Raw genomic sequence first — 13,975 nt, 5'->3', positions numbered from 1 at the left:
GTAAAATCTTCACTTGAACTAAAAAATATCCTTTCAACTTCAAGTCAAGATGGTGGAGATATTACTTGACAACATTTGAAAAAGGATGAGGGATTTTAGTGTCCCAGACGAACACTACAAGTCAACAGTGGAATATAGTAGCCAAGATGGCTGGGGGTGTTGTCTTCAACTGCCTTAAGAGAAGTTTGGTCTTCAAGACCCAGGAGACCCAGCCTCACCATACTCCTCCTTGGTCAGACCGCCTCTGGGATATTGTGGTCAGTTATATTGATGGCATTTTAAAGAGGTTGTTCAGAGGAGGGCAACTAGAATGGTGAAGGACTTTCGAGTTCTAAATATAAGGATGATTTGATTGAACTGGAAATATTTAGCTTGGAGAAGGGAAGCTTTGGAAGTAGGGGAGGTTGAAGTCTTTATTATGGAAGAGGGAGAGGATTTGGGTTTGCTCTGCCAGACTCCAGATGGCAGAGCTATCAGCAGTGGTGAAAGTTGGGAAAAGGATTTAGATTATTCCAGGTCAATACTTTAGAACATTTAGAGCCGTCCAAGGCAGCGAGCTCCTCCAGCAAAGATTGGGCTGTCCCTTGGTGAGTAGAATGAGATGGGTTCTGGTCAGGGGTGGGAAGGCAGCCTCCAGGGTCTCTTAGACCTCCAGGATTTGGAAAATGTTTAGCTTCTAGAAGAGAACCCTGGGAAGGCACGGCTACCTTCTCAGTGGTCTGACAATTTATGTGGATGGTGGAAAGGGCCTCACAGATATGCGAAGCCAGGATCCTTCTATGTAACCTGACCTGATAACTGCTATCTGGGAGAATCTGGACAAATCTCTTAGGCACTCCGACTCTGTTTCCTTTTCTGTAAAGTGAGGGCACTGGACTACAAATCCCCAATGTCCTTTCCCACTCTGGGTTCTGGGATGCTCCAATGTGAACCTACTTCCCTCGTCCTTAATGAGGACAGGCAGCAGCTGAGCCCAGTCCTGCCCAGTCTTACCCTTCAGAAGACTGCAGCCCTTCTTCCTCTTGGCCCCGCTGTCTCCCGGAGGCTCACGTGTGGCCTTTCCTTGGCAGGAAATTGTACAAGCGCTACGCCTTCCTGCGCTGTGATGATGAGAAGGAGCAGTTCCTTTATCACCTCCTGTCCTTCAATGCTGTGGACTACTTCTGTTTCACCAATGTCTTCACGACAATCAGTGAGTAACTCTCTCCTCCCATCCCTGCCCTACTTTCTCAGGTGAACTTTTTGGAGACATCTCTCATTTTTTTTCCTTTTTCTAAGACAAAGGCAGCCTATTTTCTGTTGACTTGTTTGTTGATCTTTTGAATCTTTGTGGGTCTATGTGTATTGTGTGTGTGCCAGTATGTATATATGTGAAGACATTGTGTCTGTGCAGATGTCTTTACGGGGTGTGTATGAGCATGAGGATGCATGTTGCATGAAGCAAGCATGTGCATGTAGATGTGGATGTCTGTGTATGCTCATTCACCTGTATTGTGAGTGTGTGAGTTTGTGTGGGTGTGGGGGTGTACATGTGCACATGTGCATTTGTAGGTGGGGGCAGCCCATTGTCCCTGAGGCTCTTTGACTTGTCATTGTTGTGGGTTGGCATTGCAGCCCTTGGGGGCCACATGCCACCAGGGTGACCCTAGTTGTTTCACCTGGGAGTCCAGGTGACAATTTCCCTCAGTCTCTGCCTAGAGTACCCTTCAGACTCTGGACCAGCAGACTTCCACCTTTTCTACCCTGTTCCCTGCAAGGAAGCTCCTTGTGGGTCCTGGATGTTGCTTGGCCCCTGACTCATTTTGGGAGCTCAGGAGCTCTGGGGTCCAGGAGTGTCCTTGGGGGGACTTCTAAATTCCTACATGATGTTTTAAATAAAAACCATGTGGTTCTTAGGATTCTAGGATCTAAATTGTGTCCTTGGAAAGGACTTCAGAGGGCATCTAGTCCAGCCTCTTCGTTGTACAGATGGAAAAACTGAGACCAGGCAAAGTTCGGTTAAGCCTGAGGTTGCACAGGTAGTATCAGAAGGGAATGAATGCAGATCCCCAGGCTCTGGGAATTGCCTTATTTGATCCTCACACCAACTCTGGAAGGTGATGCTCTGAATCACCCCTGTGTTACAGTTAAGGAATCATATGGCTTGTCTAGGTTCAGACAGCATTCAATCAGAAGCAGGATTTAGACACAGGTCTTCCTGGCCCCTGGCCCAGTCTTCTGTCCCTTACACACAGTCTCTCACCACTCTGCCCAGTGTGAAACTGGGGAAAGTCAGAGGTGCCGTAGCCCATGAACTGTCTGCTGTGCTGCAGATTTGTCAGATTCCCAAGACAGAACAGTTCCTTAGCTTCTCAGTTCTGAGTTTGGGCCATGGTAGCTGAGGGTGAGCTCCACTGAGCTCCCACAACTCTGAGAGCCACTAGTGGGGGCGCTTTGAGTCCCCTTCCTGTCCATGGGTGGGAACCTCCTGGGGCACCTGAGAGGCACCAAGGATGCTGGTGTGGACAGACACTAGGGCTGAAGCCCTCATAGGTAGTTGTAGAGGAACCATCAAGTGACATAAAAATGGGCTCATCACCATTGTCATTGATGCCTGGCTGGGAACAGCTGCCTGGGACCTGAGTGTCCCCGGGCCTCGCTTCAGCCTGGCTTCAAGGGCCTCTGTGGGTTCTCCCTGTGCAGTGATCCCATACCACATCCTGATTGTTCCCAGCAAGAAGTTGGGCGGCTCCATGTTCACAGCCAATCCTTGGATTTGTATCTCGGGAGAGTTGGGGGAGACACAGATCCTGCAGGTCCCCAGGAACGTCTTGGAGATGACCTTTGAGGTATGTTTTCACCCCAGGGTGATTGTCGCCCTGTAAGAACTCCAAAGTGACCCTAGAGATTCTTAAGTCCAGTCTCCTCCGATAGACACCAAGACCCAAGTTGTGAATGTGCTAAGCCTAAGGAGTTTGTGGATCTTTTACAAGCTTACATCTCTTCCCATGCGTCCACTGAATCTCTTTTTTTAAAAAATTTATTTAAGGCAGTGGGGTTAAGTGACTTGCCTAAGGTCACACAGCTAGGCAGTTATTGTCTCCACTGCGCCACCTAGCTGCCCCCCACTGAATCTCTTTGCCACTCCACCCCCACCTCCCTAACCCCACAGTATCTAAGATGGAGAGAAAAATAGTTTCCCCTCAGTTGATGATTCACAAAATTTCTTTCTGTGTAAGTCAGGATTCACAATACATAACATAACACGACACATTACAACACGACATACTGCAGCATCACGAGCAAATAAGATAGGTGACAGCTCAGCATACATGTGCACACATTTTCATGGATACACCACAGCCGCCCTTGTATAGGTACATGTATGCACATGTGTAAATATGCACATATGTATGCACATGTATAATCTCACATGCTTTTTATAGTATTGGTGATCCAGAAAGCTCATTAGGCATTTGGCTCAGGAGGTGGACTTGGGCAGGGATGGCTGCTAGTGGGGGTGCACACCAACTCAGAGGTCCCCACAAACTTTGGTGAAAAGTTGCTCTGGCACAGTTGGTGGGCTGGTTGGGGAAGCCCCTTGTTCTGAGGCCTATTTCTCTCGGGTTCCTATTACATTGCTGCATTCTCTGTCCCTACCCACGCCTCTCGTTTGGACTCGGCAGTACCAGAACCTGGGAAAGCTCACCACTGTTCAGATCGGCCACGATAACTCGGGGTTGTATGCCAAGTGGCTCGTGGAGCATGTGATGGTCAGAAATGAGATCACAGGACACACCTATAAGTAAGCATGTTCCCAGCCCCTGACCTGGTGGGCTGACCCCATCTAACCTGGAGGCGGTGAGGGGACAAGGAGACAGTCATCTTCGTGGTCCTTGCCTCACCCGGGTATCAGAAGTGCTTTGTAAGCCTTAAATCACCATGTTGAAGTGGTTCTCTGGTGACTGAGGAAGACCGGAGACTTCTGGGGGCTGTTTAGGGTTGTGGGAGGGACCCTGGGGAGCAGCCGGGCCTGGGTGTGTATGTGTGTGTGTGTGTGTGTGTGTATGTGTGTATAGGTGTGTGTGTATAGGTGTGTGTGTGTAGGTATGGTGTGGGTGTCTGGGTCTGTGTGTAGGTGTGAGATCTCCTTGGTGACTCAGGTGTGGCTTGGCTGCCCTGCAGGTTCCCCTGTGGTAGGTGGCTGGGTAAAGGGATGGACGACGGGAGCCTGGAGAGGATACTAGTTGGGGAACTGCTCACTTCTCACCCGGAAGCTGATGAGAGGCAGTGCCGGACCCCTCCCTTGCAGCCGTCTCCCAGCATGATCCGGAGGCTTGTCACCATCTCTCCCAGTAACAAGCCAAGTAAGTGGGAAGGGAGGAACTTTGACCCAGCTGGCCAAGATGGATTACCGGCAGGTGCTGAGCCTTGCCCTGCAAGAACTTTCAGGTCCCCCCAGAGGGTCTTTCAGCCTGGTCCTCACCTCCCTCCCCCCAACCCACAGGTATTAGAGTCCCAGAGCTGCTTCCCCTCAGCCCACTCTGTACTCCCAGACAAGTCCTGCTTTGCCCTCTCTCGCCCTCCAGCCTAAACTCTTTTGATACTTTTGCTGAGGAGGCCTGTCTTGCCTAAGGCCTAGAAGTGGAGGCCCAGAGCTGAGGGGGATTTGGAGGTGACAGGGTGGGACCAGTTGACCCTCTGAGCTGACCCCTACAAGGCTGCTGAGTGGCACCTTGGGCTGGGTCTGGCTAATGGCAGGGGGCTGGATGAGATGAACCTTCTCGACCCTGGACCTTCCCCCCTTTGCTGAAGCAGTGGCCTCCCTTGGATGGGGCGGCTCCATCTTGGATGACTGCAGCCCTGGGGTCCTCTGTTGGGGGAATGGGTGGAGCAGAGGGGCTAACCCATGGGGCTGTGAGAATGACCAGGACAAACCTTGGGTTTGGGTCTATCATATGCAGAGTTAAACACGGGCCAAATCCAGGAGTCCATCGGGGAGGCCGTCAACGGCATTGTTAAGCACTTCCATAAGCCAGAGAAAGAGGTGAGACTCCCCTGGGTGACCCGGGCACTACGGGAGCAGCATTGGTGGAGGCAGCTGGACAGGGGAAGGAGGCCTGACTTTGTCCTGGGCCAGGGTGGACAAATTGACTTCACTTTCCTGCGTTTACGTTTCCTCCTTTATAAAATGAGATACATAACCTGCATCCTCCTCTACCTTATGGGATGATGCAAAGACAATCCAATAATGGAAGTTGTTGTTACTGGGACTTCAGTAGTCATAGTGTCTCATTGTACTCCCCCAGAAGGAAACATGACCTCAAAGTCCAGGGAGGCCCAGCTGCTCCTCTGCCTCTGGCCCCCTCCCTCTCAGCCCCAGCTAGAAATCCATTCATTTACCCACCTTCCCCGGGGGATGGCCTTGTCAACTCTTGGAGGCCACAGTCGAGCGGAGCTGTGGCTCTGGGCCTTGCTGCCACCCAGCCCCCAAGAAGATGGGCATCCCTGGGACCCAAGAGCTTTGTGGTTGTTTTGCAGCGTGGCAGTTTGACACTCCTGCTCTGTGGCGAGTGTGGCCTGGTATCTGCCCTGGAGCAAGTCTTTCAGCATGGATTTAAGTCACCCCGGCTCTTCAAAAATGTCTTCATTTGGGATTTTCTGGGTGAGTTGAGTTGAGAGTGGTGGGGGGACATAGAAGAGAGGGTACAGGGGTACTCATTTGGGGTGAGACCGCTGCCTCCTTGGTAAACTATTCCCACTTAACCAGTGTCTGTGGCATCTTCTATGTTGTGGACCCCAAAGTCCAGAAATAAGACCATTTTAGGGAAGGTGGGAGGAAGAGGGATTACTGAGAGGAAGCAGTTTTAACTGCACATATTTTACAATGAAACAGGCTCCTAGGAAGGTAGTAAGCTCCTTCACACTGTACATGGTCAAGTATTGGACACACTGTAGGAAAGATTCTCATGGAGGTGGTAGCTAGATGCCTTCTTAGTTTCCTCCGTCTTGGAGACATGAGGACTGATGGGTACTAAGCCGCAGGATGGGATGTACTCAGCTGCCCCCAGACTGATACTAAAACCCAGGAACCAACTGGTGGTTTAAGGTAGAGCAGTAGGTAGGTCCCCCATGAAGATGGAGCATCAGGGAGAATATCCCAAGTTTGGCTCCGTTTAATTGGGTATTTTTGTCTGAGGGTGTTTGTTTGCTTTATTTAGGAGAAGTGTTGGGAATGGGGAGGAGTCAAATCTTTTTTCCTTAGAGTTACAGATCCATAGGAAAAAAATGAACAGGGTTAGGGAAATAGCATTAAAAAAGAACAAGTTCTTGAAAGCAGTATATTGTTGATTCATAACCCAACATGTAGCAGAGTTCCCTTGTTGAGAGCCACAGGAGTCCACCACCTCATCCCCAGGGTTCTTGTCTGCCTAGTCAGGCAGGCTCCTAATCAGTGTTGGTAGTTTAATTGAATTGAAAAAGTAACATTTTTGGGTTTTTTTCTATTTTACTTAGTTCTCCCCTCCCTTCATCCTACAAGAAGGAGAACACTTTCCCTGGCACTCTCTTCACAGGGCAACCCTGGGCAGTTTCCTTCTTTTCCCTAAGCCTCAGTTTCTTCTGCTGTAAGATGAAGGGATTGGGAGAGACTTCCAGTGCTAACATTTCATGGTTCTTTTAAATAGAAAGTGTTTGTTTCCTTTAGCTTTTAAAATTAAGAACAGGAGACCCAAAACTATTTAAAGTCAAATAAATAGTTATTACGCACTAGCTGTGACCCCAGCTCTGCATACCATCCACCTATTCAGCAGTTTTCAGGCTCCTAGTGTGTGTTAACCCTGGAGATAAAAAGTCAGTAACAATCTTGTCCTTGAGAAGCTTACATTGTTCTTAGGGTTGGGAGAGATGGAGGTCCAACTTATGTCTGCTAAACATTAGAGCATCCTCAAGGTAAAATGAAATCATTTCAAGAGAGCAAAAATGCTAATGTTTAAACCATACCACAGCAATGATGATCATTTTAAAAAATCAGTACTGCATTCTATTCATTTAGGAGAAAGGTGCTCAGGAGTTGGGTAGAAGGTTCAGAGATGGACTGCCTGGAGGTTTCTGTCTGACAGGTGGCCCCAGGTTGTAGGGAGACTAGTCATTAGCCTCTTGCCAGACAGCCCAGGAACCTTGTATCACTGAGGAATGTCTGTGCTGAGGGCAAAACCTTCTTATCTTCTTTAAAGAAAAAGCACAAACCTACTATGAGACCCTTGACCAGAGTGATCTCGTCCCTGAGGAGAACTGGCAGACGAGGGCCCGAAACTTCTGCCGCTTTGTCACCGCCATCAATAACACCCCACGCAACATCGGCAAAGATGGCAAGTTCCAGATGTTGGTGTGTCTGGGAGCCAGGTATGCCTTTGACCAACCATGCATGCCCCCCTCCACCATATTCTCCATAGTACTGCTTTGTAACTATAGCCAAAGCACAAAGATAGCTATTTAAAATTGTGACTATGACCTGGCTGTCATAACACATATCCTATAGATGCCAGGAAAAATAGCTATCAGAGACAGGCAAACTAAAGGATCTTTTTCAGGCAGTACATATTTCCCCTGAGTGTCTAAGAGTTTGTTATTGGTTTTTCATATTGGAAAAGACCCCCCCCCCCATTGGTGAAGTGAGGGGAGAGCAGAATAACTTCCTTATATACATAGGTGGGGTTGTAGTCTTACTGGATTATACCTGTCTTGGGCCATTCACGCCTTCTTATTCTATATGTTCCTTATCTCTATTGGTTTATAAATCTTCCATAAGATAAATCATTCCTAAGACTAGAAGCCTTCCTCTGATTCTTATGGCATATTATGGATACCAGGCCAGCACCCAGCTGGTCCATCCATTTTCTCTCACTTTTTTTTGGTCCAATATGCCCATGATGCTGTCTTCTCTATTATTTTTTGCACATGAGTTATTGCTGTTATACTTTTACCTATTGACTGATGCATCTACCAGTGCCCTTTGGCACCCTGCCATTTTGATTTTACTGAGACCATGGGGTCCCATGATTTGTGGCCATTGAATGACACTAGAAAACCATTTGCGTTTAAAAAGGGTGATGCTAGGAGCAGCTGAGGATCCTTGAGAACCTGTGTGATTTCCCAGATGCCACCCAGCTTGATTCCTATTTCCTGTTCATCTGGACCCGTCTCACCATCTATCTGCAGTTCCATTTAAGATAGAAATACTAAAAGACCACACCTTGGGCTGTCCATAATTTGAGTGATATCTAACCCTTTAGAACTTTTTTCCCAGTGTGGGGATTTGAGTAAGAGCTCTTTTTCTGAGCCTTGTCTTCTTCCCTTGCTGTCTCTTGCTACAGCTTTCCTTGTGGTAGGGGGCATAGACTTTAGTTACTCTAAGGATCTGTGATTTCATGGACATGGGTACAGACCACAGCCCCTTTATGTCTGTGAATTATTGTTACCATCAAATGGAGTGATGACCCTCTCCCAATTTAATTAGGCTAACTTTTGATTGACAGACATCATTGCTGGTTCTTTCCAGCCTGGCAGGGTCTGGGTAGGATCTTTTCTCAGCTTTTTATACTCCATTGACATAGTTGTTTAGAACCCTGAGTTACAGAGTAGAACCTAAAGGGAAGGAATGGTTAATACAGCTTTGCAAATAAGTATTCACTAGTCTCCTGCTCTGCCTCCTCCCTGCCCTCTGCCCTCTGCCCAAAAAAACCCCCAAACAACCAAAAACCAAAAAACCAACTGACCGTCTTGTGGGATGCTTCATCTTGTGCCCAGGAAGTCCTGACACCATGAGTTGCACTGTGAGCCTGACTATGTGACTCTTAATTCTTATGATTTTCTCCCTCTCCATTTTTTTCCATGCTTGTTCTGGGTTTGGGCAGAGATCACCTCTTACACCACTGGATTGCCTTGCTCGCAGACTGTCCCATCACAGCACAGATGTACGAGGATGTGGCGCTCCTTAAGGACCACACGCTTGTGAATTCCTTGATCCGGGTACTGCAGACTTTGCAGGAGTTCAATATCACGCTGGAGACATCCCTGGTCAAAGGGATTGACATCTGACCCCATCCAGGGGTGAGGGAGGGTCATTGTTGGGAGCCTCGGGACCCAAGGACCCTGCCTGGCATAGCCTCCCCCAGAGGCTGGGGGACCTGCAAAGAACTTGGACTTTGCAACCTGGAAGAGACTCCAGCATAGTGCAGGAAATGGATAGGAGGTGTAACCTCAATGTAAAAAAGAAAAAAAAAGGATTTTGGAATAAATAATCTATTTTAGAGTCTATTTGCAGAATTGCTTTCACACTTTCATGTGAAAGAGAGCGAAGGAAGAGATGAGTCTTGAGCAGCTTATTTTCAAGCTGTGGTATTTTCCATATGTTCAGTGACCCTTTTTGGTGTCCTTGGAACTTGGCCTTCAGTGGGGCCTTTGGGTCAGAAAACTCAGCGGCTGCATCCCATGGCTGGTATCTGCAAGGACGTTTGCCTTCTGGTCCTGGCTCTGCCATGGACTGGTGTGACCCTGGCCAAGTCATTTCTTCTGTGTAGGCCTCAGTTTCTTCATTCATCTGTCAAATGAGGGGCTGGACTAAATGATCTCTAAGGTCCCTTCCAGCCCCACATTCTGGAATTCTGTGGTTCTCCTGTTTTCTCTATTCATACCATTATCAACTTGTGCGTGGATGGAGCCCACCCACCCTTGGCGAGCTGGCTGGGGAGTGCCCTGGCCCCGCTGGGTTTTGTTTTCAGTCACCTCAGCCCCTTTTTTTCCTTTCCTTTTGGTTATCAGTATTATTTGAGGAGGAAGGAAAGCTTGGCCCTAGGACTTGGGACAGAGCGTGAAGCAGAGTTTCTTCTGGTGCACCATCATGCCTGCTCAGGAGAAAACCAAGCATGGGTTTGGACCGCTGTGTCATTGTCTCTAGTTTTTAATTTTATTTATTTAACCTCCCGTTGTGTGTTTTGTAAGTCGTCTTTTTTTTTTTTTAAAAGAGGTGAGGCCTCTTACAGTCTAACTGCTCTGTTAGTGTTTATTAGCAACTGTGCCATTTCTGTTGTTTTGGGCAGTTTTAGAAACCAGTGGTCATACAGCCCACATCAATAAAACACCTGGAAACTCACCCTGCCTGCACGCCTTGAGCTTGTTGGAGAGGGGTGGGGGAGGCAGGGAGGTGGGAGGCCGCTGTGACCAGGATCTACTTTACTTTCTTTGCTGCCCAAGGCTGAGAAAAAGAGAAAGACTTCACCCATGGGAACCTTGGAGCCCAGAAAGTTAATGCAGAGTAGTGGGAAGAGCCTTGGAGTTTTGGAGTCAGACGCAGATAGGTTCAACTGGACTCAGTTACTTCATCTGTGAAATAGATAATAGATTTTGCATTGCCTATTTTTATAGGTTGCTGTAAAGAAAAAAAAAATAACTACTCTGCAACTTTAAAGCATTATAGAAATGACTTGTTATTAGCAGCCATAGAGGATTGAAATGTCCGGAGATAGAGGGATGAGAGGAGTTAAAATGTGATAAATGTACACAAGTCAGAGGTGCATGGGTCTGAGAAGGGTCTTCTCTGCCTGGGGGGGGGAGGGGCAATGGAGCTGGACTTGTCCTTCCCACAGAGCAGGCTAAAGGGTGGGTGAATCTTACCTTCTTTGAAGGACTGAGAAGGCTCTTCTTGGTATTGAGGATGCTACAGGCTTCAGTATTGACAGCAGAAGGCAGCAGAGCCTGGCTAGAGGCTAGCTTGTTCTGGGGTAGGACCATTGGACCTGCTCTAAGACAAGACTGGCCTTTTAACTTCAGTTGTGCAACTTAACATTTTTGGCCAGGGATAGTCATTTAGGGCACAGGCTATGGAACTTATGATCTCAGAGGAACCTTAAAACTTGAAGATAGGGCTGAAATTAGAGTTTAAAGGTCTGGGTCAAAATTTTGACTGCTTTTTCCAATAACCGGGGCACATCACTTATTGTCCTGCTTCCTTATCCTTAGAATGAGAGGGATAACCTAGGTGCCCTATGCATCTCTTCTGGCTCCATATCTAGGACCCCATTGATAGAAGGTCATAGGTGGATCAAGGATGTAGGATTCCTAGCTTAGAAAGGGGCCTTCTTGGGCATAATGTTCAAAAGAACAAAGGATTGGGAGTCAGAGGGTTTACTCAGTTGTTCAGTATGACCAATTCTTTGTAATCTGTTTTGGGATACTAGAGTGATTTGCCCTTTTCTTCTCCAACTCATTTTACTGATGAGGAAACTAAAGTAGACAGGGTTAAGTGACTTGCCCAAGGTCACACAACTAGTAGCTATCTGAGGTCAGATGGGGGAAGCTAGGTGGTACAGTGGCTAGAGCATGGGCCCTAGAGTCAGGAGGACCTGAGTTCAAATCTGGATTTGGACCTTGGAAAAAACCAAAGGGGGGGGTAAAAGATTTGTACTCATGAACATGAGTCCTAACTCCAGGCAGGGGAAGCCCTGGGGCTGTATCCACCATGCCACCTAACTGTCCTTTGGGGTCAAAGGACCCAAGTTCAAATTCTGGTTTTGGTACTTAGCACTATGGGCAGGTCACTCTCTTCCTTTGATCTTCAGTTTCATCTTCTATAAAATAAAGGATGTACAGGATAATCTTCAAGGTTGCTCTGGGTCTTGTAAAAACACAGGATGGATGGCAGAGCTGGAAAGGACCAAAGAAAGTCAGGTGAGCCTTGATCACCCCTTGGAACAGTACAGGAGCCTAGCTTGCTTCATCTATTTTATTTTCATAAATGTTCCCTCATACCTCACATTTACATAGATTGAGACACACATTGCTAAGTTGTTTTTTTAATCTTTAAAATGACCCTCGGGGGGAGGCATAGAAAGGATTAATCTTGATTTACGGATCACAAAACTGAGGAGCTCAAATGGATGAGGTCATTTTTTCCAAGATGGCAGGAACAAAAACAGCTTGTGAAAATGTCCACCTTGGAAGGAAGTTGTTGAGGGTTTCCAAATGATCCTTTCTGCTCTTTGTTTCCACAACACCTCATTTGAGTAGGGTGAATGATAGAATTAAAGAAGAGACTTCAATGCTTCCCAAATCTCCCTTCCTATGTTTGAAATTCTTCCAATTGGAGATTCATTTGTGTTAATAAACAGACATGCTCTAGGAATGGTTGAGGAAAAAGGGAAGAAGGGTGTGGTGGAAAGATCAGTTAATGAGAAGTCACTGAGAAGCAGGCAGGGCTTAAGACCAGGAGTCTGAAAGAGGATGGAAGGAACTGAGTAAGAACGGGAGGCTAGGAGCCTAGCAGGAAAGTCTTGGACTTCAGGATCTGGAGATGATGAAGACCAAAAAAAAAGGACTTAACTGAACCAGCTTCAGGATCACATACTGATTCATTCTATGACCTTAAAAAATTAATTCCTCTTTTTGGGAAAGACCTGGGTTATACATCTAATAGATGATAAAGATGGGATTTAAATCTTGGGCCCTAGGCTCCAAGTTCAAGGTCATATAGCTAATAAATAGAGATTGAACCCAGGTCTTTCCCAAAAAGATGAATTAATTTTTTTAAGGTCACTTATAAGTGGTGAATCAAATTTGAACCCAGGCCCCAATTCTAAATCTTGCGGTCTTTCCATTGTGCCTCGCAACTTCTCCAATTTAATATTATTCACCTTCATGCACACTTCATTCTAGTCAAATTGGCCAACTAAAACAGATGTTCTTAATTTCTGTTTCAGTTTTTTTATGTGTAAAAAGGCGATATTCCTTAATAGGGCATGAGATAATATATGAAAAGTACTTTGTGAACCTTAAAGCATTTATTTCTATAAATGCTAGTAATTGTTATCATCATCATCATCACTATTACAAAGGAAGAGATCAAAGAAGTGTGAGTTGAAAGAGGTTTTATAGACACCAAATGAGCCAAACATTTTTTAGATGAAGAAATTTGAAGCCCAAGGAGTTCAAGTAAATTGTTCAAGGTTACATTCTTTGAGGATGGAGGTAGGTCAAATCTTATTTTCATATTACAAATGAAGAAACAGGTTCTCAGAGAGGGGAAATAAGATTGTTCAGGTTCCAAAAAGTGATGGAGCTAGGACTCCAGTTTAGGCGGTTTCCTCATTTTGTAAGATGGATATAATTTTTTTTGAGGCAATTGGGATTAAGTGCTCAGGACCTCTTGTCTCCAGGGCCGGTTTTTTTTTTTTATCCCCATGCCACTTAGCTGCCCCAAGATGGAGATAATTACAGTGCTGAATAGCATGTAGGGGGAAAGAATAGGCATTTTTTGCTATTTTTTCTAATTACATGTAAAAATAGTTTTCAACATTCATTTTTTGTAAGATTTTGAATTCTGTATTTTTTCCCTCCCTCTATTCCCTCCCCTCCCCCCGATACAGGTTATACATATAAAGTTATGTTAAACATATTCCAACATTAGTCATGTTGTGAAAGAAGAATCAGAACAAAAGGGAAAAAACAAATTTTAAAAGGTAGAGATACATACTTTGATCTGCATTCAGACTCCATACTTATTTCTCTGGATGTGGGTAGTATTTTCCATGACAAATCTTTTAGAATTGTCTTTGGGATGGCTGCACTGGCTGAGAGGAACATCATAGTTGATTACTACACAGTGTTGCTATTACTGTGAACATTGTTTTCCTGGTTCTGCTCACTTCACTCAGCATCATTTCATGTAAGTCTTTCCAGTTTTTTCTTAAGTCTACCTGCTCATGATTTCATAGACAGCGATAGTGGAATAAGCATTTCTTAAACAAGTACTAAGTACAATGCTAAGCACTTTCCAACCCTGCAAGGTAGGAGCTGCTATTATCCCTAGTTTACAGTTAAGGAAACTGAGGCAGACAAAGGTTGAGTGACTTTCCCAGGGTCACACAGGAAGCAGTTTTAGGTCATCTTGGCTCCAGCTCTTAACTCTCTCCATACCACCTAGCCATGTATATAGAGTGTT

The 13,975-nt window shown here is 46.1% G+C and overlaps 1 protein-coding gene across 1 annotated transcript in view; it reads left to right on the top strand.

Annotated features, from left to right (window-relative positions):
* Window positions 1–10,160, top strand: part of DENND5A (DENN domain containing 5A) — an 84,536-nt gene extending 74,376 nt beyond the window's left edge. Inside the window, 8 exon segments of the mRNA XM_074230274.1 lie at window positions 1,071–1,192; window positions 2,683–2,828; window positions 3,666–3,784; window positions 4,165–4,346; window positions 4,944–5,026; window positions 5,521–5,644; window positions 7,215–7,383; window positions 8,895–10,160. Coding sequence (XP_074086375.1) covers window positions 1,071–1,192; window positions 2,683–2,828; window positions 3,666–3,784; window positions 4,165–4,346; window positions 4,944–5,026; window positions 5,521–5,644; window positions 7,215–7,383; window positions 8,895–9,078 — 1,129 coding nt within the window. The 3' untranslated portion in view covers window positions 9,079–10,160.
* Window positions 10,161–13,975: the final 3,815 nt, after the last annotated feature.

The sequence above is a fragment of the Macrotis lagotis genome, chromosome 3 (assembly GCF_037893015.1).
Source record: "Macrotis lagotis isolate mMagLag1 chromosome 3, bilby.v1.9.chrom.fasta, whole genome shotgun sequence".
Taxonomy (NCBI): Eukaryota; Metazoa; Chordata; class Mammalia; order Peramelemorphia; family Peramelidae; genus Macrotis; species Macrotis lagotis.
The sequence above is the reverse complement of the archived record's forward strand: the minus strand, read 5'-3'. Positions and strand labels throughout refer to the sequence as shown.